The sequence below is a fragment of the Emydura macquarii genome, unplaced genomic scaffold, assembly GCF_026122565.2.
Source record: "Emydura macquarii macquarii isolate MOO-44397 ecotype Brisbane River unplaced genomic scaffold, CSIRO-AGI_Emac_v2 contig_3477, whole genome shotgun sequence".
NCBI classification, from domain to species: Eukaryota; Metazoa; Chordata; order Testudines; family Chelidae; genus Emydura; species Emydura macquarii.
In genome coordinates, this window is record NW_027133614.1 from 1193560 (window position 1) to 1214960 (window position 21401).

Genomic DNA, 21401 nt, shown 5'->3' on the forward strand with positions numbered 1-21401 from the left:
GAGCGGGCATGCCCCTGGGGTGGGTGGGCATGCCGGCAGGGGTGGGTGTGGGCTGTGCGGCATGACCTTGCACCTGCGTCATGCCGGCAGGGGTGGGCCCATGTTCCTGGAGTACCAGGCTGTCTGGAATTATGGGAATCCTGCACTGGCCATCCTATGCACCCACCTAAGCAGATACCTCCTGGCTTTTAGATCCTCAGGATTTACAGGGAACTCCAGCTGTTCTTGGGGGGGTGGATCAGCTACCACGCCTCGGGTCTGAAGGGTACATATCCCTGCTCTTGCCTCTCAGATGGAAGAGAGGATACCTGCCACCACAACTCCAAGTGGAAGATAGGACCACAGGATGGGGGAACCCATGTTATGGTGTGTCAAGAGCCCTGGATGGTCTAAATTGGGCCTTGTCCACCCTATTCTTTTTCCTTTGCATGTCTCATGGGTGGGACTGGCAGCAACACCTATATTTAAGATTGTGTAATATTTCCCATTATAACACTCTTTTCAGTTGGTTAAACTTTGCCAAACTTTAACCATCTGGGAGATTTTCCATGCCAGATGTCTGCCTGGGGCTGAATTTTGTTGGGAGTTTTAGTGAAAACAGTGTAGCCATTTCCAAGAATGAGGTTGTTTTGACAATGGTTAAAAAAACATACACACACACACCTTATAGCCATGTATTTAAGAGGCTCTAGTGCAGTGGTTCTCAATCCGCAGGCTGCTTGTGGCCCAATCACCACACAAGTTGCGGTCTATGTGACAGCCCCAGGGCCATACAGGTAGTATATACCTATTGTGTGGATGCAGCCCAGATAACAGAGAGCGCTGCATATGTGGCCCACAATGGGAAGTTGGTTGAGAGAACCACTGTTCTAGTGCCTTCATGTTTTGAAGTAGGGATGTGGAATTTGGGGAGAGCCCTGGAGTCAGTGAGGTGCCTTTTACTGTCCCTATGAAAATCCACCCAAATTTGTCCAAGTTATAAACATGCATGGCCCAGTAGAGTTTAAGAGGTGAAAGTCCCCTCACATTCCAATGCTACAGTGTTCCTCAGGCAGATCTCTCAACAGTACCATATTGAATAAGTACATCCTGTTTTGGGACTGGCTTAGCTTCTTTGTCCTGCCACACTGCATTCTCAGCTGGTCTTTTATTGGACAGAGTTTGCCTGCAGTTCTGGAGTCCACTCTCAGGAGCCAAGAGAGGTCTGGGCTGGAAGAAGAGAAGCTGCTCAAGAGCCAGAAAAGGATTTTTTAAATTTTTTTTTTTGGAAGGGTAGGGACAGGCAAGAGAGGAAGCTCTGGGCTGATACATTAGTTCCAAAACAGGAAGGGGAAGAGTGAGTGGAGTTGGATTTGCTGGACTCTTGCTGCTTATTCTTCCCGCTCTGTGAAAATGTGGTTCCAGTCCATGCTCTTTGTTGGCTACTACACAGGTCTCACTCTGCTCCTTGGACAACAGTGAGATAGAGGAGCCAAGAGGGCTGGAGCACCTCAGAGCCCTTGGGACCTAGCAGGACAATAGAGAACTCATAGCAAGGTAGAGAGGCAGCAATTGGACAGAAGGAGATGTGGTCACTGTGTGCATGGCAGCATTAGTTGTCGGGGATAGGTGGACAGCACTGTGTGGATGGTCTGGGAGGGTGCCCTTGTGTGGGGACGGATATGTACCTCTGTATGGTTAGCTATGTGTAGCTGCATTCATTAAATTTGGGGAAAGCATAGACAAAGGTCACCACCATAGCTGTCCCCATTACCAAAATGTGCAACCCTTGTGTTATTTCTGTGTTTTGCCGTAAATGGCAGATAATACTGTTTTTTAAAGTATAAAACCTGTTTTTAAGAATGCTTCCTCACTGTGTGAATTAAATAAACCAATTTTGTAATCTGCAACAGTTTAATCATGTGGTTTATTTAATTCACACAGTAAGAATGCATCCTTAAAAACAAGTTTTATATTTTAAAAACATTGATTCTGTTTTCATGGTGCAACATGCAATTACATAGGAATTACACATTTTGGTCATTTGTTAAACTATTCTACGAATACATGTCAGCTGCACTGAGCGTGCTCTGTCCAGAGCGCTCAGCTGTTGCAAGACATTGTGGGAAAGAATTTAAATACAGAAGTCACCATTAACTCATCTGTTAAGAGGAAAGTTGCCTGAATTAATGTAGTCTGATGTAACATTGATGAATATATTCATATTAGTCTTTTGTTCCTACCAATTTGCTCTGAACCAGCCAGTGAGGTCCAATTATGCCATTGCCTTCAAACCTTTGACCTAAAACCCATATACTATATATTTTTAATTGCCAAATGCCACATTCATTTTTAAAAGCTTCCTTATTTTCAGAATGTTAAACAGAAATTTTTAACATTTCAGTTGAGAACCTTAAAACTTACATACTCAGTACGTTGAAGCTAAACACAGGATCAAAATGGTGAACCAGTATCAAAAGTTTACACTGTCTCTTCAAGCAACAATAATCACTTATTGTGACCATAGTGTTTAATTCTCTACCTCCTGGTCACACCTATTAAATATGTACTACTGCTGTTCCTCTTCAGGATTTAGGTCCAGTTCCTTTTTGGATGTGATTAGATCTGTTACCTGTAAATAGATCAACTCAAGTTGCTCCCATAAGTTGTAAACCATATGATGAGGCTTCTAAACAATTTATTTGTTCTGTGCCTGTCTTTGAATCATACAAATGTTAAATGCAATTATGAGCAGTGGTGTATCTTCAGGCATTGTTTCTGAGAGGTGACAGTAAACTCTGTATCTGTAGGGAAGAAACTCAGCAAGCATGTGTGCGTGCGTGTGTGTGTGTGTGCGTGCGCGCTTTGGTGAACAGTGATTCTGAGTGACTCTTTGACCTTGTTTAGACTAAGATTTTAGGGTGATATGTGAACATGTTAGTTAACATGTAAAGATTTATTCTAGGTAAGGCAGTGTTCCTTTAACTAGTTGAGTTAAAGCCTAGGGGAGAGCCCTGAATAAAACATGGAGTGAAGAGAAAAATGGCTTTTGGTGGGTGGAGAGAGGGAAGGAGGAGAATTCCTTCTGTGTGTTTTGCCAAAGAGATGGATACTTGCTGTTTCAATTTTCAGCTTTAAACCGTCTTCAGATCTTGAAGAACATACCCTCTCCAGGGTTCCTGCCTCTTCCCAGGCCTTTTTCTATGCAGCTGTCCACAGTTTTCTTACGCTCTTGCATTGTTCTGGTCTCCCATCTGGCAACTGGATTCATCACATGAATAAAACCATTGAATTACTGCAGAACAAAATGCCTGAAATGTATTGTAATATAATGTGAGTAAGCAAACTTCACCATCATGGCTGATAACACGGGCATCACTTCCCAGAATCCTGGGCTCTGCCTTGGTTGGCCTAATCCTGAAAGATATCCTGACCAGACTGGACCAGAAAGATCCCATCTCCGTCTGGTTCCACTGAATCCTGAACAATCCCATCTCCGTCTGGTTCCACTGAATCCTGAACAATACCTGCAATGTGCACCTGAGTTTCCTGCTGTCGCCCCTTGCCTAATGGGTCATTTTTCATTCCTTATCTTCCTCTTTTGCCTTGAAATTTTGTCTAATAAGAGCCTGGCTTAACCAGCCAAGACAATTTTCACCTTTTCTAGCTGCTGTGAGCCTGAACAAGCTAAAAGTAATGCTGACACTAGAAAAAGTTAGCCAGGTTTCAGAATGGCTGATAAGATTATGTGGTGGGCCTGTAATTTCTCAGCAGCTACTTTGAACGTAAGAAGGCATCAGAGTCAGGAGACACTTTTCTATCTTTGCTAATATTTCTTTCTTCCTTTTGTGTTTTTTTTTCTTGGTTTTAATGGGAACAAATTCTGACTTCATCAATAACTCAAGACCATTCAAACTGCCTGTGCCCTCTTTTCCTCAAAAGGGACAGCTAACCCTTCTTCCTTAATACCAGCTAAATGGTGTCAAACTGAGGATTTTCTCTAGAGAAGATTGCACAGCTAAAGAAAAGGCAATAAAAGAACAAAGTAAAATGAGCTTTACTAGTTTCAAATGTTATAACTGTGCTTCATTTTCTCTTGTGTGTGTATGTTTTAGTAAAAGATTTATTTAAAAGTTTTCAATAGTGGTTGTAACACTGGAAATAAGCCAGCGATATCTTCACACTAAACCCTAGACTGTAATTAACTATTCAATGTTGGTAACAGTCAACAAGAGTTTTAATAGCATCTTGTCTCTTGTAGGGCCCCGTGACATCTCAGAACTGACTTCTCTGATCCTCCAGTTGAAGAAGACAGCCTCATGATGGGAGACAGAACCCACCTTCTGACTGAGGTGGAGGACGCTGATCATTTCTCATGCACCAAGAATATTACTCTAGGGGAGGTGGTTACATGTGAGTGATGAAAAGAGGCTATGGTGATGGGGGACTTCAGCTTTAGAAATATCAGTAGTTGGGTAAGTGGGAATCATGGGAATTGTTTGGCAACTTGCTTGTAGCATGCAAAGGGAGCAGATACCGTGAGACTTCTAATTAGTGTGGTTGTGCTACATATTGGTACCAGTGATGTAGGGGGATGTAGGAGATTGGTCCTGAAAATTACATGTAGCTTGCTAGGAAGCAGGCTTAAATGCAGAGCTTCTGTGATTGCTTTCTCTGAAATGCTTCCAGTTTTACACTCTGGGCAGCCAGACAGGAAAGCTGGCAGGTAACAAGCATTCAAGTCAGGCAGAGACATATGTGAGACATGTCAGTAATACAAAGGTATCTCTGCATCCAGATAGGACACAAAATACAGCAGAACTGGAGCAAGGATTGGTAAAGATCAGAGATAACTGCTGTTAAATCAACATGGTGTCAGATGAAGGAGATAATAAAAATGGGTTTAATGGTTCTGGCCATGGCTTCAGCCCCGACTGCAGTCCCACTCCTGGCCACGGCCCCAGCTGCCACTCTGGCTCTGGCCTTGGCTTTCGGCCATGGCCCCAACCCTGACCGCGGCTCCACTCCTAGCCCCAACCCCAGCTGCAGCTTCAGCTCCTGGCCCCGACTGAAGCCCTGCTCCTGGCCTGCCTCCCGACTGCGATTCCCAGGGGAGTGCAGAGTCCATTATGGATAAGGGGGAGTGCAACATAAACATTTTTGGGGACCACTGCTTTAGGTGTGAGACCTGGATTCAGTACACTGTTCTGCTATGGACATTCGATGTGACCTTGGGCAAGTCATGTAGCCTCTCTGAGGTTCAGTAAAATGGGGATAATAATGCTTCTCTACGGCACAGGGGTGTTGTGAGGCTACATACATTGTGAAGCCCTCCGACATTTACTGATGAAAAATGCTATATAAGAAATAGATATTATTATTTTATTCATTATTAATTAACAGGGTGGGGCCATAGAGTTGGAAGGAGCAGGGAGAGCAAACCCTGGTACTTAGTATGGATCAGGACAGCTCAGCAAGTACAAGCTAGCACCATAGGGTACTGAGTTGATGGGTGGATTAATGAGGAAAGGGGGCTGTTGTTTGCCCTGGAGGTGGACACATGGAGTCACAGCCACTATGCTCTGCTCTGCTGGATGTGGTTGATAATACTGAGACCTACCTAACTGTGGATTTTCCTCCAGACTTACTTTGGAGCTTGCCTTGGTATCAATGACTCTTAACAAGAACCATAAAACAAACAAACAAAAAAAACCTTTGTGGTATTTATTGTTGTACGGTCCTGTAATTCTTCTGTTAACTTAGGTATGCTTTCAGTGCGGTGCAGACTGTGAAATTGTTCACAGCCCTGAGCGATGCAGCTACTGGTTCTAGAGGTTGTTAACTAAAGCAACAGAAAACCCCTTTCATTGCTGTAGTGTCTAACTTATGGTACTATAGTGGCATAGCTGCAGCTATTCTGCTATAGCACTTGTAGTGCAGACATAACCCTACGGAAGGACAGCTCAATTGGGGTCTGAGTGTCAAGCTGTAACTTTTTTGCTGGATATATAGGACAGAACAGGGGCGGAGAGAGAAACCTGTTCAAAAAATTCATGCTTTTGAAACGTCTTTGGTACTACAACAGAACCAATTAAAATATATCAGATGAAAGAACACAGAGGAGTGACTCTTGATAAGAGATGTAAAACAAAAATTGCTTAGATTTATTGTTTCATAGTCCTTATTGGGAGATAGGTGCCTAGGCCCTTTTGACAACCACAGCAGGTGACTATTTGCATTTTTAGGTGCCTAAATACCTTTTGAAATCTGGCCTTTGGTGTTTAACAGGTTGCTGTAATAAGACCCTTTGCTGGGGTTTCCCAACCAGCTATATTAGCATTAGATTGTATTCAGAAGCTGAGCCAGTAACTTCCTACCCTTTTGGTGTAGGTTTGTATTTATTTATTTGTAATTCTAATTTAAATCTATACCAGTTTAGTAAATCTATCTGGGTGTTGTAGTTGAAAATCATTCTAGACCCTGGTAAGCAGCAGTCCCTTTTTGTTTCATTTTTAGAAGCGTCTGAGTCATTCTCTTCTAAAACTTAAAAATAAATAAAGCAGTGTGCAAAATGAATAGGAGCTTTGAAGCATCATTTATCAGTACAGGATTGCTTGCATTTTGAGATGAGAGAGACCGATTAGGTCATCATGCCCATCTTCCTGCATTGGTAGGATATAGTCCCCAGATAGAGGATGTATAAGGGATGGTACACTTATGCTGAACCAAAGGATGAAAAAGAACCAATACTTCTATTCATCTTGATTGTATTAATGTATGTGTGACTCTATCTACCTGCTGGGGAAATTTTCTAAAACTTTTGACTGTTGCTAGCAGCACAGGTTCAGCTCCACTGGTGTTAACAACATTGGGAATCCTAATGTAGATTGGTTACTGGCTGCCATGGGCATTTTCAACCTTGTATTATGGATTAACTCTGCTCACAGAAGATCTAATTGATGCAATGTTAAAAATACTAGCAATCCATGTATGCTAGAGCATCCTAATGCAGGTTGAGAGGAAGTGTGTGTTTGTAAGAAAGTAGGTAGGCCCTGGTTTAATGGTGTGTTTCCCAGCCAAGAGGAAATGTCATGAATACTCAGTGAGCCTCATGAGGGGCATGCTAAGGTCTCCTTCACTGGATGATGAACGCAAATTTAAACAACAACGACTCAGTGATGTGTGTAGCCCTCTTTAGTTATTATTTGTACCACAAGCTGTGTCCTGTTCGAGTTTCTTTTATCTTGTATCGTTTTTTCCTTCCAGGTGGGGCTGTGGTCCCTGCTGATTTAATCTTTTAGGTTTCCCTTCTCCATCATTGCCTGCTGCAGTGACTTAATGTGGCTTGCAAAGAGGCCACCTTTGTCTGAGAGCCCTTCCCCCTCCTCTTTTGAGGAGCTATTTTGGGAAACAGCAGCTGAGCTGGAGGATTGTTAATTGTTTGTCAAACCCTTCCACAGGGTTAGATCACATGAAGAGATTAGAGTGCATAGTCACACCCTTTCCTCCCTCTCCTTTTTCTGTCCCCCTGTGACCTGGGAGGAAGTGGGGAATGCCCCTTCTTCAGGCAGGGAGAGACACACACAGAACACCACACTGACACCTGACCTAGGCACAAACAACAGACATACAACTACAGCTGTGAGGGCAATGCTGACACACGTTCACAACAGAGGCACATGCTAGCTAACCAGTCCAAGTTCAAAGAAAGACCCTGACACACATCCAGAAACACAGCGCACACTAAACCAATCAGAGCACAGGCACTGGAGCACAGAAACACTCTAAAACCAATCACAACCCTGAGAGAAATACCCACACACCTACCAATTCCCACTAATCAAAGCAGAGAGACTCTTCTCACACACATACAACCACAACCCCAGAGACAGGCAGACAGACAACAAAGCCACCCAGGGCTCTGACCTCAGAAGCCACCATGTGACTCTGTCTGAAACTTACTGCATTACATCAGCCTGGGAATGAAAGAAAAGCCTTGGGACCAAAATATTGGCCTTCTTAAAAGGGCAATCGCATCCATAGTTTTAGGGACGGCTGGACAGTTTCCTTAGGCATTATTCTCCTCTGCCTTCTTGCCTTGTCTGGCTTGCAGGTATCTTAGCTTTGTGGAAAGGACACCTTTACCTTTAAAGTAAAAATTGTTTATTTTGTGAAGTCTTGGAAGTGGGTCCCATTTAGGATCATGACATATATGCTGAGGTAGAATTGGGAGAGCTTTTGTGGAGGTGCAAAAAAAGATCTGGCCAAGCACTGGGCAGCTGTGAAGTTCTACAGAGATAGGGGACACTGGAAATATAAAGGTATTTGTTAATGTCTGTTAATTTTAAGGCAATATAATAGTTAGCACTTCTGTAGCACTTACCATGCAGGGATTTCACAGTACTTTATGAGCAGTGATGAATTTTGCCTACCCCATATGTGACTTGTGATGTTATCGCCATTTTAGAAATGGAGAAACAGGCACAGAAGTTAAGACCAACATTTTCAAAAGTGGCCACTGACTTAGAATACCTTAATTTTTGAGTGTCCAACTTGACACACAAAATCAGTGCCAACTTTTGAAAACACAGTTGTGAGTGACTAGGCCAAAATCTCACAACACATCTGTGGCAAAATCAAGAATACCTGATGAGGAATCTAATCACCTGTGTTTCAATCCCCTGCTCTGAAGCAATAGATTATGCTTTTTCTCCAAATACTTGTCAGCTTTTCCCAGGAGTGAACGATCACTGCTTACTACCTTCCTAAATCTTTCTGCTGCCCTGCATACAGTTCATTGCTGAATGGGAGCATTAGGCCATCAGAGGTAAGTTGCTCTTTGTGCTCTTCCCCTTTTTCTCCTCTCCTCTCTGCTCTCCAGTGAGGAAGCCAATAACATCTGGTGATAAATGAAATAAATCAGTGGTATAAATAATCTCTGATGTAGCTTCTCTCAAGACAGTCAAATTAAATCAGGGATGAAAATGGCCCTAAACACCAACTGAACTCATGGACCTACCTTGTTTGTTGTGTCTGGACAAATCAGCAGCTGCCTTCCATAGGTGTAAAAGACTAACAAAGATGCAAGGCAGAGGAGAAGTGGGCCCAGAAACTGAATCTATAGCAGAAATGTGAGTAGAAAAGGTCTCAAGCTGCAAAGTTCAGATGCACTGGTGACCAAGGGAGAGCTTATGCCAACCCCCTTATTAGTAGAGTTGACCTTTGGTCCCTGTAAATTATCTCAGTTTACTATTTGTTTTGTAAAAGGAAGGCTCTAGTTCTTTTTCTTGGGAAGTAAAATATGTACCCAGACAAACTGAATGTTAAGCCTGAAAGGAATGTCCAGCTGGACTCAGCTTCTGCAACCAGAAGCTGGAGGTGGAACCTAAAGATTTTTCCCCATATACACATACCACATACAGTTTCTATATGAAATGAGTCAGTTCAGTTTGGCATGTATCCCACACAAACATCTAACCTTCTCCAAAATCCTGCTTTGTACTTAGTCGTGTGACAGTTGTAGACAGAAATTGGTTATATTTAGGAAAAGGTGACCAAAAATTGGTTGAGGGGGTTGCATGGAGGGAATGGCTTTTTACCCAGGGAATATCACTTTCATTGCTCACTGAGGCTGGAAATATCTGTGGGAGCTGCTTCTTAAAATGTTGGGAGCACTTCACTGTTGGATATGGCTCCAGCTTCAAGGTTTAGAGCGGTTTCATATAAAAGTTCTGGCCCTTCTGTAATATTAACTCATCTTAGGTTAGGGAGGTCTATACTGCAAATAGACACCCATGGTTGGCCCATGCCAGCTGACTTGGACTAATGGGCTTGGGCTAAGGGGCTTTTTAATTGCGGTGTAGACATTCAGGCTTGGGCTGGAGCCCAGGCTTTAGAACCCTGCAGCCTGAGCCCAAATTTCCACAATTAAACAGCCTCTTAGCCCAAGTCCCGCGACTCCAGTCAACTGGCATGAGCCAGCTATGGGTATCTAGTTGCAGTGTAGATATATCCTTAAAATCTTTTGATGAATCACTTGATGACAAATGAAATGAGTCAATAAACAACAAGGGCCGGATCCAGTGGTCTTTTCTCAGGTGAAGGTGCCATTGAAAGTCTTCTCCAGCTATCTTTGGGATTCTGGGGTAAAGGAATCACATTCCTACCAACACTAATTGCTTCATGTGTCAGGTACATGGCATCAGGAAATCAACATGAATTTTACCTGAATAAAGACTATAAAATTAAGTCTAATTATTCTAACTGGAATCATCTCTTTGAATGACATCATAGCCCCAGATCCTGCAAGCTCCAGAATCTGACTGAATGTGACTCGTGTCACAAAATAAATTTAAATTAGGTTGTGACAGCATAGCATAATGTCACATCATGGACATATGGCACCGTGTCACAGACAGACAAATAAGGCTGTTATAGATAAACAACAGCAACACAAACCTCAAACAGCCAGGCCTAAACTCAGCTTTGCTAATTGAATCCTGACTCAAGTACTTACCTATAGAGCTGTAGCCTTTCCAAGGCAGAGAGATCAGGACACTGAATCAGGTTCTGTGGGTCGGGGAATTTGAGCCAATTCTTTTCCTTTAGACTATCATTTTTCTCCATTGTTATCTTGATTTCGTCTACATCTGTCTGTCAGAGACGACATGTGGGGTAAAGAACTAATGTGACAATGAGCTTCTACATATCTAAAGAAGAGCTGGAGGCACAAAAGAGATGGAAATAATTCCCAAATCATGAAAAAGTTTTTGTATCATTGTAGATGTCACATATTGCCCATCTGAGGCTATTATGTTATAATAATGAGGAGGGAGATTGTGGCAAGCTTATGGAAAGGGGGAAAATTTCATGCCAAACCATGAACAGTACTTTGTTTAGGAGACAGTTCCATTGTCTGCAAGAGGAAAATTTCATAGAGCAGCATTTTGGATTTTAAATATAGAGTTGATGAGCTAGAGGAAAACAGTTGGGGTCTTTTGTTAAGGCTCCTCCAGTGTAAGATATTTTCTGATGTATTTATGGCTCATTCCTTCCTTGTTTTTTGTTACTGTCAGAATCAGTATTTGGTTCAATTGCACTTCTGGGAAGACAGAATTTGGTGGCAGTTCCTATTGCTAGTGAACATCAGGCTCTGGACAAGAGTCATTGACACATGGAGGCTGACATTTTGTGTGTTGGAGGGGTGGGAACACAACCAAAGGGATGGAAATGAATTCAGTAAATAATGGGGAGTTCACATACAGGATTCTGGTATTGTGGAGAAATTACCTCACTACCACATCTGCCTATGTAGGAAGGACAAGTCCTTTTTTTTCAGCCAAATAATGACACTCATTCTCCACTCTGTTCCTCTGAAAAGTTTTCCTTGTCCGTTGCATTTCAGTCCACAGATGTTCCTATTCCCACCCCCAGATAACTCCATTTATAGCCTTCATATGTTGGTGAGGGTGGCACTAGAGGGTGGGAAAAAATGCTTAGGAATCCAGGGACAAGTCTGAAACTCTTCAGAAAACTGCAATTACACTTTTGTCTGTCTCTGACTAGTATGAGAAAACATAGTCATTTGTAAAATCCCAGAAGTGGGACAGGTAGTATTGATTAAATGTGATTTGTAACAATTATCAGGTGAGAGAGTTAGGACAGCATGTGAAAAGCAGAGTTCTGTAAGAGGAGAGTTTGTCTCTCTAATAAGGGCCTAGTAGAGAGATGTGTGATACCATGCAATAATAGACAATGGACTATAAACTGCTGAGAGAGGACAGGATGAGTTATGTACAGTATTACACTTAAAAAAAATCTATTTTAAAAGAACATAAAATGCTAAGAAATGCCAGGATTAACATTGCCTGTGCAATCTTAATTTGGTCTCCTTGTGCATATGCATTATGATACAATCTTTAATTACATACTAATTTTTCCATAGCATCTTTGCCTCATTCAGTGCATAGAATGGACAGTGCTCACTGAATGGGAAAAACTATTAAATATTTCTTTTTATCTTCATCATAGAATGCGTGGCCTCAAGCTCCATTTTACCACAGACTATCCAAACCCAGCATTATACATACAGATTTTTTTAATTTCCTCGTGGACTTTTCTATGGTGCTCGTGTGACCCTAAGAGCCCCTTTATGCTAACTGGCAAAGGGCACACTCAACAGACTATTGTCAGAATATATAGCCAAACTGTCGTTAGGTGTCTTATAGAAACTGGTAATATGCTGGTCATGAATATCATTGCATGATACAGGTATGGGTTATATATAAAGAGTTAAGTGTATGTGCTGGAAATATGTTCTTAAGATATGTTTTGGTGCCATACAAAAGAATGTGGGTTTACCTGTCTGCCTGGCTTGATTACAGGCAGAAGACAATGAAAGTATATTTACATGTAAGGTAAACAAAGCAATCAAGTTAACAAGTGGCTTGGTAAGCATACCAAGGGACACTCTGGAGTCTGAACCTCCAGGAGGTTTTCCTGGCTTTTGGAGCAAAGAAATAGACTTTGGGAAATATACTGTAAGAGGAGTCAAAAGTCGTATTAGTTATCTGTCACTTAGGGAGCAAAGGCAATAGCATTCTCTGATTCTGTGAATGTTGTATCCTGTTGCCTGGAGGGCTAGAGATGCCGGTAACTTGATGTAAGTGAGAAAGCTGCATAGGCAATGATTGTAACTTCCTGTAGTCACTAGGAAGTGTGTTGTATTTTGTTTTGTTTGTAATACTTTTCTATCTCTTTATTTCTTGCTTGGTATCGCTTAAATCTGTGTTCTTGATCAATAAACTTGTTCTGGTTTTATTACTAAACCATTTCAGTGCTGTGTACTACAGTGAAGTGTGAGACCTCAGCTAAACTAACAGACTGGCAATGTGTGTTGTCTCTTTGGAGGCAGTGAACATAATAATTTGTGAGTGTCCAATGAGAGAGATTGGACACTGCAGGGAGACCTCTTTGGAGAATTTGGGAAGGGGGTTCACTGATTGTTACCCGAAAGGCAAGGTTAAGACTGGCAGAGTCTCAAGGAGTTTTTTAGTGAGATGGACAGATTGGTAGGGTAGGGAGCTGACTCTCAATGTAAGATCCAGCAAAGTTCTTTCCTGCTGAGGCAGAGAGGTGACACAATGGCTTCTGGTTCCAGATGCCCAGAGAGTTCATCACTGTACTATTTGAGTGCTTCAAAAACATTATTGAATTTACTTCACAATAGCCTTCTTTGTGAGGTATGATGTTATCTCCATTTTACTCATGAGGAATGGAGGCCAAAATTATCAACTGTCTACTAGTTTTGTCTGCCTAACTCAGGCCCTAGGCATCTGAAATTTTCAGAGTATTTAGCATTATATGTCACATCCTAGGTTCAAAGCACTGTTCCTATTGACTTCAGTTGCAATTGTGAGTACTTAGCACTTCTACAGATCAGGTCTCAGAAGTCTCGAGTTGCATACCCAGAAAACAAGGAATGCAAAGTTAGTGGCTACCTGTGAAAAGTTTGGTTTAAGTGACTTGTTCAGCATCACATGGGAATGCTGCATCAGAATCCTACAGAATACAATTCTCTAGGGTGTCATTCAACTGCCTTAATCATGAAACTATCCTGTCTTTTCCTGCAATTGCCTGCCTTAGTCACTACATACCTTCCAACTTCTGCAACAAGTGATCCTACAGAAAACAGTCTCCTTCCCTATGCAACCCACCCTAATTCATTCCCAGATCACTGTCATCCTGTGCACTGAATGAGGCAGGGGTCCAATGGAGAAGTAGTATATTGATCATGTATTTAAAAAGTATGCACAGCAGAAGCTGAATTAAGTTTTCACAGACAATCTTAATTGTTGCATTTCCCAACTTTTGAGTGCTTGTCTTTTTAACCTTACATTTAATTTTACATTGTTTTATTTTTTAAGAAAGTAGCTTCCTAGGTTTTCAAAAAAGTAAACTGAGAAAACAGAAAATCTACACATGGGATCATATTGATTGGATCATCAGCAGGGTTGTGACCTTTACATCCACAGCACAGAGCTGTATGACTTGAGCTAATGGTGTAAGTGATAGCAGTAGTAGGTTGTTATCCTCTCTGAGGATGAGCACTAGAGAGGGGTGAGAGACACTCTTTATCAGTGGGTTTCACAACTATTTGTTGACATAAAGGAATATTGGGACTCAGGAATCCATGGTTCAGTTCCAAGGTGTGGAGAGAAGACTGCTCTAGTAGTTATAAACCTTTCTGCCCCTGACCCCACCCAAACCTCTCTTTATCACCCCTTCCCCAGAGCTCCTGATCCTGTCCCCATCCTCTGCAAATTCCCCCCTTTACCTTTTTTCTTTCTCCTCCTCTGCTTTTGCTCCTGTCCTCCTATCTTCAAGCTCCTGCTTTTATCCCTGCACTTCCTACCTTCTGTCCCTCTGTGCTCCGCATCCCCCTTTTCCCAGAGCCTACCTAAGTTTCCTCTCCTTCCCCACTCTGCTGGAGCTCCTCCTATCCTTTGCCTTTGAGTCAAGCAGCTTTGTCCTTTTCTGCCATATTTGGCAGGCATTAAGAGCACAGGAGAGAGTGACTGGGCTTTTAGTTCCAGTGCCTAGTGCCACAGCAGCCTCTGGTAGTGGAGAGGAGCAATTGCAAGAAAAAGTCCTGCTCAACCTTGGAGGTCTGGGGAGGAGCTTGCTCCACCACTCTTTGGTTGGCACATATGCAGCTCAATCAGCACTTAGGAGCTGTGAGAGGCTGGAGCATGCTCAGTGCAGATGGAAGCCTCTGGGAATTAAACTGCCAAACTCTAACAAGCCTCTTATTGAGCATGTGTGAACTGAGATTTTTCGGAGGCTTATAACTCAGCCAAACTTGGGCAGATTTTCTCTGATACCAAGGTGACCTTCCCCTGCCAAATTTCAAGTTCCTGCTCCAAAGCATGAACATATTAGAGCTTCATGATGAAACAGATGGACAGATTTTTAAGATGGGCAAAACAATAGATTGTTCCTTTATTCTCAGAAACAAGTGAACCACTTTAGCTGAAACTTGCCAAAAAATAAATAAATAAATAAAATTCAGCCAGATGCCAACACCTGGCATGGAAAATTTCAGCCCAAATGATTAAAGTCTGGCAGCTAAAATCAGGGTCTTATAATGGAAAGTGTTAAACAACCTTAACTATAGGTATCACTACCAGCACTATCAGTTCTGTGTATAATAATACAAGAAAGTGTCACTCCTGTGCTCTCATAGTTGATTTCAAGAAGGAAAGTTGGGATTGGGGCCATCAGGTCTAGAGCCAGGGGAGATTTTGGCTGGGTTTTCAAAGGAGCCTAAATTAAACCCTCAAATCCCAGTGAAATTAGGCTTCTTTGGACATCTCAGAACTATTCTTGGCTCTTCGACTCATTTACCAGTGACCTTGGTAAATCACTTTAACTCCCCATGCTGTTGTTTCCACCTACCGTGTACATACACCTACTATGTATGTATATTAGGCTTAATTTACTAATAAGTGTAAAGCACTTAAAGTCTGTCTACACTGCAGTTGGAGGTGTAACTGCAACTCCTATAGGCGCAGCTCCTGCAGGTAGCTTTAATTTAGCCAGCATGGCTAAAAATAGCAGTGTAGATATGAGGGCATGGGCCCATGTGAGTACATAGCTCAGAATTCTGAGTGTCTTGTACAGCCTGTGTTGAAACCTGTGCTGCTGCATCTTCACTGCTATTTTTAGCTGCACTAGCTAGATTAAAGCTATCCTGGGTATGCCTATGCAAGCTGCAATCAGGCTGATTACAGTGTAGAAAGACCGGTAGAGAGCCTCAGTTGGAATAAGGCACTTTTCTTCAGCACCAGCTTCACACAACTGTGCGCAAGGAAATCTGGACACCTGTCACATGAGGAGAGGTTGGAGATGTTTATGTGTATCAGAAGGGGGCTGCTGTTGGTGAGCATCCCTCAGTTGTGCCAGGAAGGGTGAGAGAGAGACTCCTTTTCCTTTTTATCTTGTGGATTTGACTCTGTATAGGGAGAGTTCTCACTGGAAGATCTGGGGGGCAGAGTATCAATATGTTTCATGTCTGAAATGATTCCTGGAGGCTTGCATGTGCTCAGCCCAAACTGCTTTCCTGATTGCACCGGCCAGGCAGGCTGCAGTTTACAAGAATCTGTAACAAATTACTGGCCCCAATTCTCCTGGCATCCACACCAGCGGACGCTGGGATTGCAGCCTGAGGATGCGTAAACCTAGCTGGGGCTAAGGGGCTTCCAGGTGTGAATGAGAGGAGACTCGGGCTCAGCAGACTGGCCCACTGAGTGACAAGGTCTCTGGGACAGAGGATCCCAGGCTGCAGCACGGCAGGGCAGGGATGCTGGCAGGAGCGAGCGCTGCGAGCGGGCCTCTTGTCGCTCCGTATGGCCAGCACGCCCCCTAGCCACACGCAGCCTGGCTGTTGCTGGTCGGTTGCGCTGTCGTTGCCCCTTTAAGAGCCCTTTCCGCGGGGCGAGCGTTCGAACCCTCTCCCTTTCGCCCCATTGGCTAGAGCGGTCGCGCTGCGGGAGGGGGGCGAAGGAGGCCAGTCGGCTGTTAGCGCGGCCGGCGGGGCGTTCTGATTGGCCGGCGGGCGGGGGCACTATATAAGGCAGGCTGAACTGGGGGTTTGCGCCAATCGGTGGCGGCGCGAGCGGGTGGACTGGGAGGCGGCTCTAGGGCGCCATGGAGTTCCGCCTAGAGGCGCACCGCATCGTCAGCATCTCGCTGGGCAAGATCTACAGCGCGCGGGGCCAGCGCGGCGGCCTCAAGCTGCACAAAAACCTCCTGGTGTCTCTGGTGCTGCGCAGCGCCCGCCGGGTCTATCTGGGCGAGCCTGGCGGCGAGCCTGCCCAGTTGCTCCGGCCGGGACCGCCGCCGGACTGTGAGAGGCTGCGGCGCTGCTGCGGCTGCCGCCCGCTGGGTGCTGAGGCGGAGCGGGGCAGAGCGGACTGCGCGGTGGTGGAGCCCCCACGGAAGCGGAGCGCGGCCGAGCGGAGCCCGGTGGCGGACTCGCCGGGGAAGAAGCCGCGCCGCGAGCTGGAGCCGCCCCCGACGCAGGAGGACATGGAGACCGGCAACGTGGCCAACCTCATCAGCATCTTCGGCTCCAGCTTCTCGGGGCTCCTGGGCAAAGAACGCGGCACGGCGGAGGCGGCCGAGCCGGGGCAGGTCTGCTGCGAGCAGCCGGTGTTGCGGAGCCTCAATCCCTGGAGCACGGCCATCGTGGCCTTCTGAGCCCCGCCGCGGGCGGGGGCCCCTCTTCCTCTAGCCTCGGCCAGCCGCACACGGACTGCTCTGGTTTGCGCGGCGCCGGCGGGCTGGGGTTGGACTCGACTCTTCTCCTCCGAAGCAGGCAGGAAGCGCTGAGCAACGTTGGGGACTTCTGGGCCCTGCCCCGCCGCCCTGGGAACTGACCGTGACCGACCGGCGCTGGAGAAGCAGCACTTCACTTCTAAACCCTTCCCCGCACCCGGACATGCCGCAGCCTCTTGCTCCCGCGCCGAAGGTCCTTCAGCCTGATCTCACTGCGCTGACTCTCTTCCACCTATGGCTTTTGTATGCGACCCCTTTCTTCCCTTCCCATGTGGAGCCTGCCAGTGCCTTCCCGGGAATTCCCCTCCCCCCTTTTTAACTGGGTCCATGTCTCCTAAACCCCAACATCCTGGCCGCAGGGTGAAATCTTCCAGAGGCGGTCTCCATCCCGAACACTTCCTTAGATAATACTTTAAGCTTGGAAAGGCTTAAGTTGACTGGAAGCTTATATTTTGAAAAGCTCGAAGTCGGAACTATTACGTGGTGCTTTAAAAAAGTGTTTAAGATCATGAACAAAAAGTTTACAGGCTAATAGAAAGTCCTTGTGGCCTTTTGGAGTAGGCTTGGTCACTCCTGGTCTTTGTTCTATAAAGGCTTGGGGATATGGTGGGGCTCTTGTACAGTGTTTTCTCTTCCACTGATGTACTTTGTTTTTGTATTAATGTAACTCTACGTGTATAACACGTATTAAATATTTTGCAACTGTTTAAGTGTAGTCCTATTTCTGTAGTCCCTTGAGCAGAGTGGACTGGGTATACAGCAGTGGAGTGGGTGTAGTTAAGATGTGGCTATGCCTTGTATCCGCCCTGCACACCTAGAGGCTTGAGGTGGTTTTGGTTGCAACTTGTCTGAGCTGTGTATAAAGGAACCTTCTGTTAGGGGAAGATGGTGAATGCCGCTCCCAAGACTTTACCAAGTCATCTGAACTACTGTACCTTTTGCTGCAGTCTGTTCCCTGTTCAGCGCTGTACTATTTGCAAACTGCTCACTGACATTCGTGAATTTGACTGAGGAAGTGCTGAATGGGTCTTAAGTTCTCCTTATTTATAACATGCTCATTGGCCCAAACTTTTAGTAATGTTCTTGTGAGTGGGATAGTGCTGTGCCATTTTGAGCTGTCTTATTCAGAAAATTAGTCAATGTGCAAAACTGTTAGCTTAGCACCTCATGTTTCATTGCATAGAGAACAGTTACTCCATGCCAAAACAGCAGTTTCACTGCCACCCATAACTTGAATTTTCATACATAATGTTCTGTGTAGCTGTCAAATTTTGCACTATCAGTTCTTAATGTTAGGTAGGAATATCTGAGGTAACCTAAAGCTCCCCTCCCCCCCCCCTTCATAGTTCTGAGAACATGCTCACCCACTTCTGTGATAGTCCTACTGTGAGTGCTTAAAATTCTGTAGAACATCCCTTCTATATAGTGCTGCTTATTTTAGCAGTACTGCTTAAACCAGAATAGTTATAAATGTAAGGGCTTTTATCCTTACAAAATATAGTCAAGTTACAATTAAAGGTGGCTTGCAGAGGGAGGAAATGGGTGTATAACCTTTATTTCATAATGCATACAGAATTTTTCAAAGGAAAGTCCTGTTTTTGCTGGAAGACTTGTTGGTCTCAGTTGGGTGATGGAAGTCTTTTTCAGCCTATAATTGATGAAGTGGGATTTAATCCTTTTCCAATTTTATTAAAAAAAAAAAAAAAAAAAAAAAAGGGGGGGGGGGGTTATGCATTCCTGTTTTGCTGCTGTTTGATATAAAATAGCCTGAAACCTCTTTTTATCCCTTTCTTTAAAAATATAGATTCACTTCCAGTCTGTCTTGGAAGATTGGACAACTAGTGCAATGTCACGAGTGAAAGTTGAGCAATTAAGACGGGATTCTTGTGGCTGTCTAGATAATTGTGTTTTGTGTTGATGTATTAAAGATTCACCATACTGAGACTTAAAACATACTGTGCCCTGAAACCCCCAAGTCCTTTAGCAAAAGCATGGAAGTACCAGATTTGGCACTTTTAGGGTGCTAGATAATCAACAGAGGGAGAAATCTTGCCTGGGGTGGGGTGGGGAAACACCTCATCTTTCTGTTTGTTTAAAAAAAAAACTTTTCACATTACTTTTTAACAATGGCTGCTTTTCTCCCAGTTGTTTAGGTTAAGTACATTTGACTTTAATAATAAAAAACCCCCTTCCAATCTCCATTAGGTTTCACTCTGATACTTACATCAGACTGTATAGCTCTAGCTACACAGGCTCAATTCCTAATATAACAAACTTTTTGTGGAAGGGGAGGAAACCTTTTCACAAATTCATTTATCCAGGAAAAAAAAAGAAAAGTCCAAGGTTCACTCCCCCCCCACCCCCCTCTCTTCCCTTCCCTTCCCAAGTCACCCTCAAACCAAGTCTTCAGCCCTATACTGAAAAGGGCTATCCACTGGTAGAGGTGAAAAAAGAACTTGGCCTTTTGGGTAGGAGAAAGCTGGCTTCAGAGGTGCTTTAATCCTTTTAATCTACTCCATTTTGTGGGATGTGCTGGTACGAATGCTCTCTTGTAGCTCTTTTTCCATTCTTTCACTGGGGAAAGTTTTGGAGAGAGAGGGCCCTCTTCAGCAGAAGGGTGGATCATAAGATGACCAAAGTGTTTCCTGTCCAGTCACGATTTCTGTTCAAATCTTGAATGAGTGGATTTCAGTTCTGCTTCTTCCTCAAGCTTATCTTTGGGAAGCTGTTCCTAAACAGCTTGGAGCTCCTCTTAAAATATTAGGGCCTGTGTAGACATGGAGCTGTTCCTGCTCAACTCTGTGTGGACACTCATACTCTGGAATAAGTGTCCACACATGGAAAAACCATGGAAAGAAATAATCAGGAGATACTCCATGTCTGCACATGGCCTTAGGAGGGGTTCTGTATTTAAAAGGAAAGAGCTGATGAGAGAGCTGGGCTGAAAGCACTGAATGCCTCATCTACATTGTAAAGAAATTGTAACTTCCTTTCAATACAGAGTGCTTGGCAGTGGTCATATATCTGTCTAAAAAGGAGTTGTGTAATTGGTGTCTAATGCCATGTCTTGGTTGGCAGCATCTGAAATACCAGCACTAAAGGCTATTCTGGTACACATCACAACTCTGCTTCTGATGTGAGCCATCCAGTTCACAGCTGAATGTGATTTCTCCCTTATCAAGTGATAAGTGACCTCATCATTAAAGGGCACAATCCAACTTCACGAACTACCACCAAAACTAACTGACTTCACTGGAGTTTCATAGATGTGACTAAGCATTGTATTAATATAAGCATAATGAAATGCATCTACATGTGGGACAGGGGATAGTTGCTAACCAGCATTCCCCATCAACCACCCTGTGAGTAGGAAGAATAGCTGAACTTACTGGTATAAGGAAAACAAGATAACTTCATTTGTAAATACATTGGTTTCACCAGTGCCTGGAAACCACTCTACCAGGAAACCTGAGTTCAGCAGAGAGTGTTTTTCTTGGTGAGGTTATTTAATGGCTGTGCTTAAGTTAGACAAAATCATAACAGTGGGGCATAACTGAGTGAGTGGCTGTTTAGAGGGCAAAGCTGAGCTCTAGTTACATGGTGTCAGCGTGCCAATAGCGAGCTATTTCCAAAGACTATACGTGGCCTCATACTTGAGGCAGTGCCCTGTATTTTCATGAACATTTAAGTGGTTCAAGGATTTGCTCTCTTTACGTAACTTTTTGAGAAGCATAACTAATTCTCTCCCCTCCCACCCCTGTGAAAGAGAACTTCAGCTTCCGCTTGGTTCTGGGTTTGTGATCTGTGCATCAATGTAAAACTTCTCTAGCACATCCTTTGCACCTATTTAAAGCATCAGCCGCTTTCGGGGGGATCTGGTGCAAACAATAGGAATAGTGATGGTATAGCAAAGAGCAAGTCCACATTTAAAAACTCAGTGAAGCCTCATGGCAAATGGTCCACTGTATTTAGAAGCAACTCTATCAGATTTTTTTTATATCCTCTTTTTTTTTTTTTCTTGGGTTCCAGAGGGGTAGCCCTGTTAGTCTGTTTTTAGCAAAACAGTGAGGGTCCTCTGGTACCTT

The 21401-nt window shown here is 44.0% G+C and overlaps 1 protein-coding gene across 1 annotated transcript; it reads left to right on the forward strand.

The window, feature by feature from the left end:
- The first annotated feature begins 16650 nt into the window (after positions 1-16650).
- IER5 (immediate early response 5) lies at positions 16651-18026 on the forward strand. Its single transcript, XM_067535086.1, has one exon. It carries the CDS (start codon positions 16687-16689, stop codon positions 17236-17238), a length of 552 nt encoding a protein of 183 aa, XP_067391187.1. The 5' UTR covers positions 16651-16686; the 3' UTR covers positions 17239-18026.
- The last annotated feature ends 3375 nt before the right edge of the window (positions 18027-21401 follow it).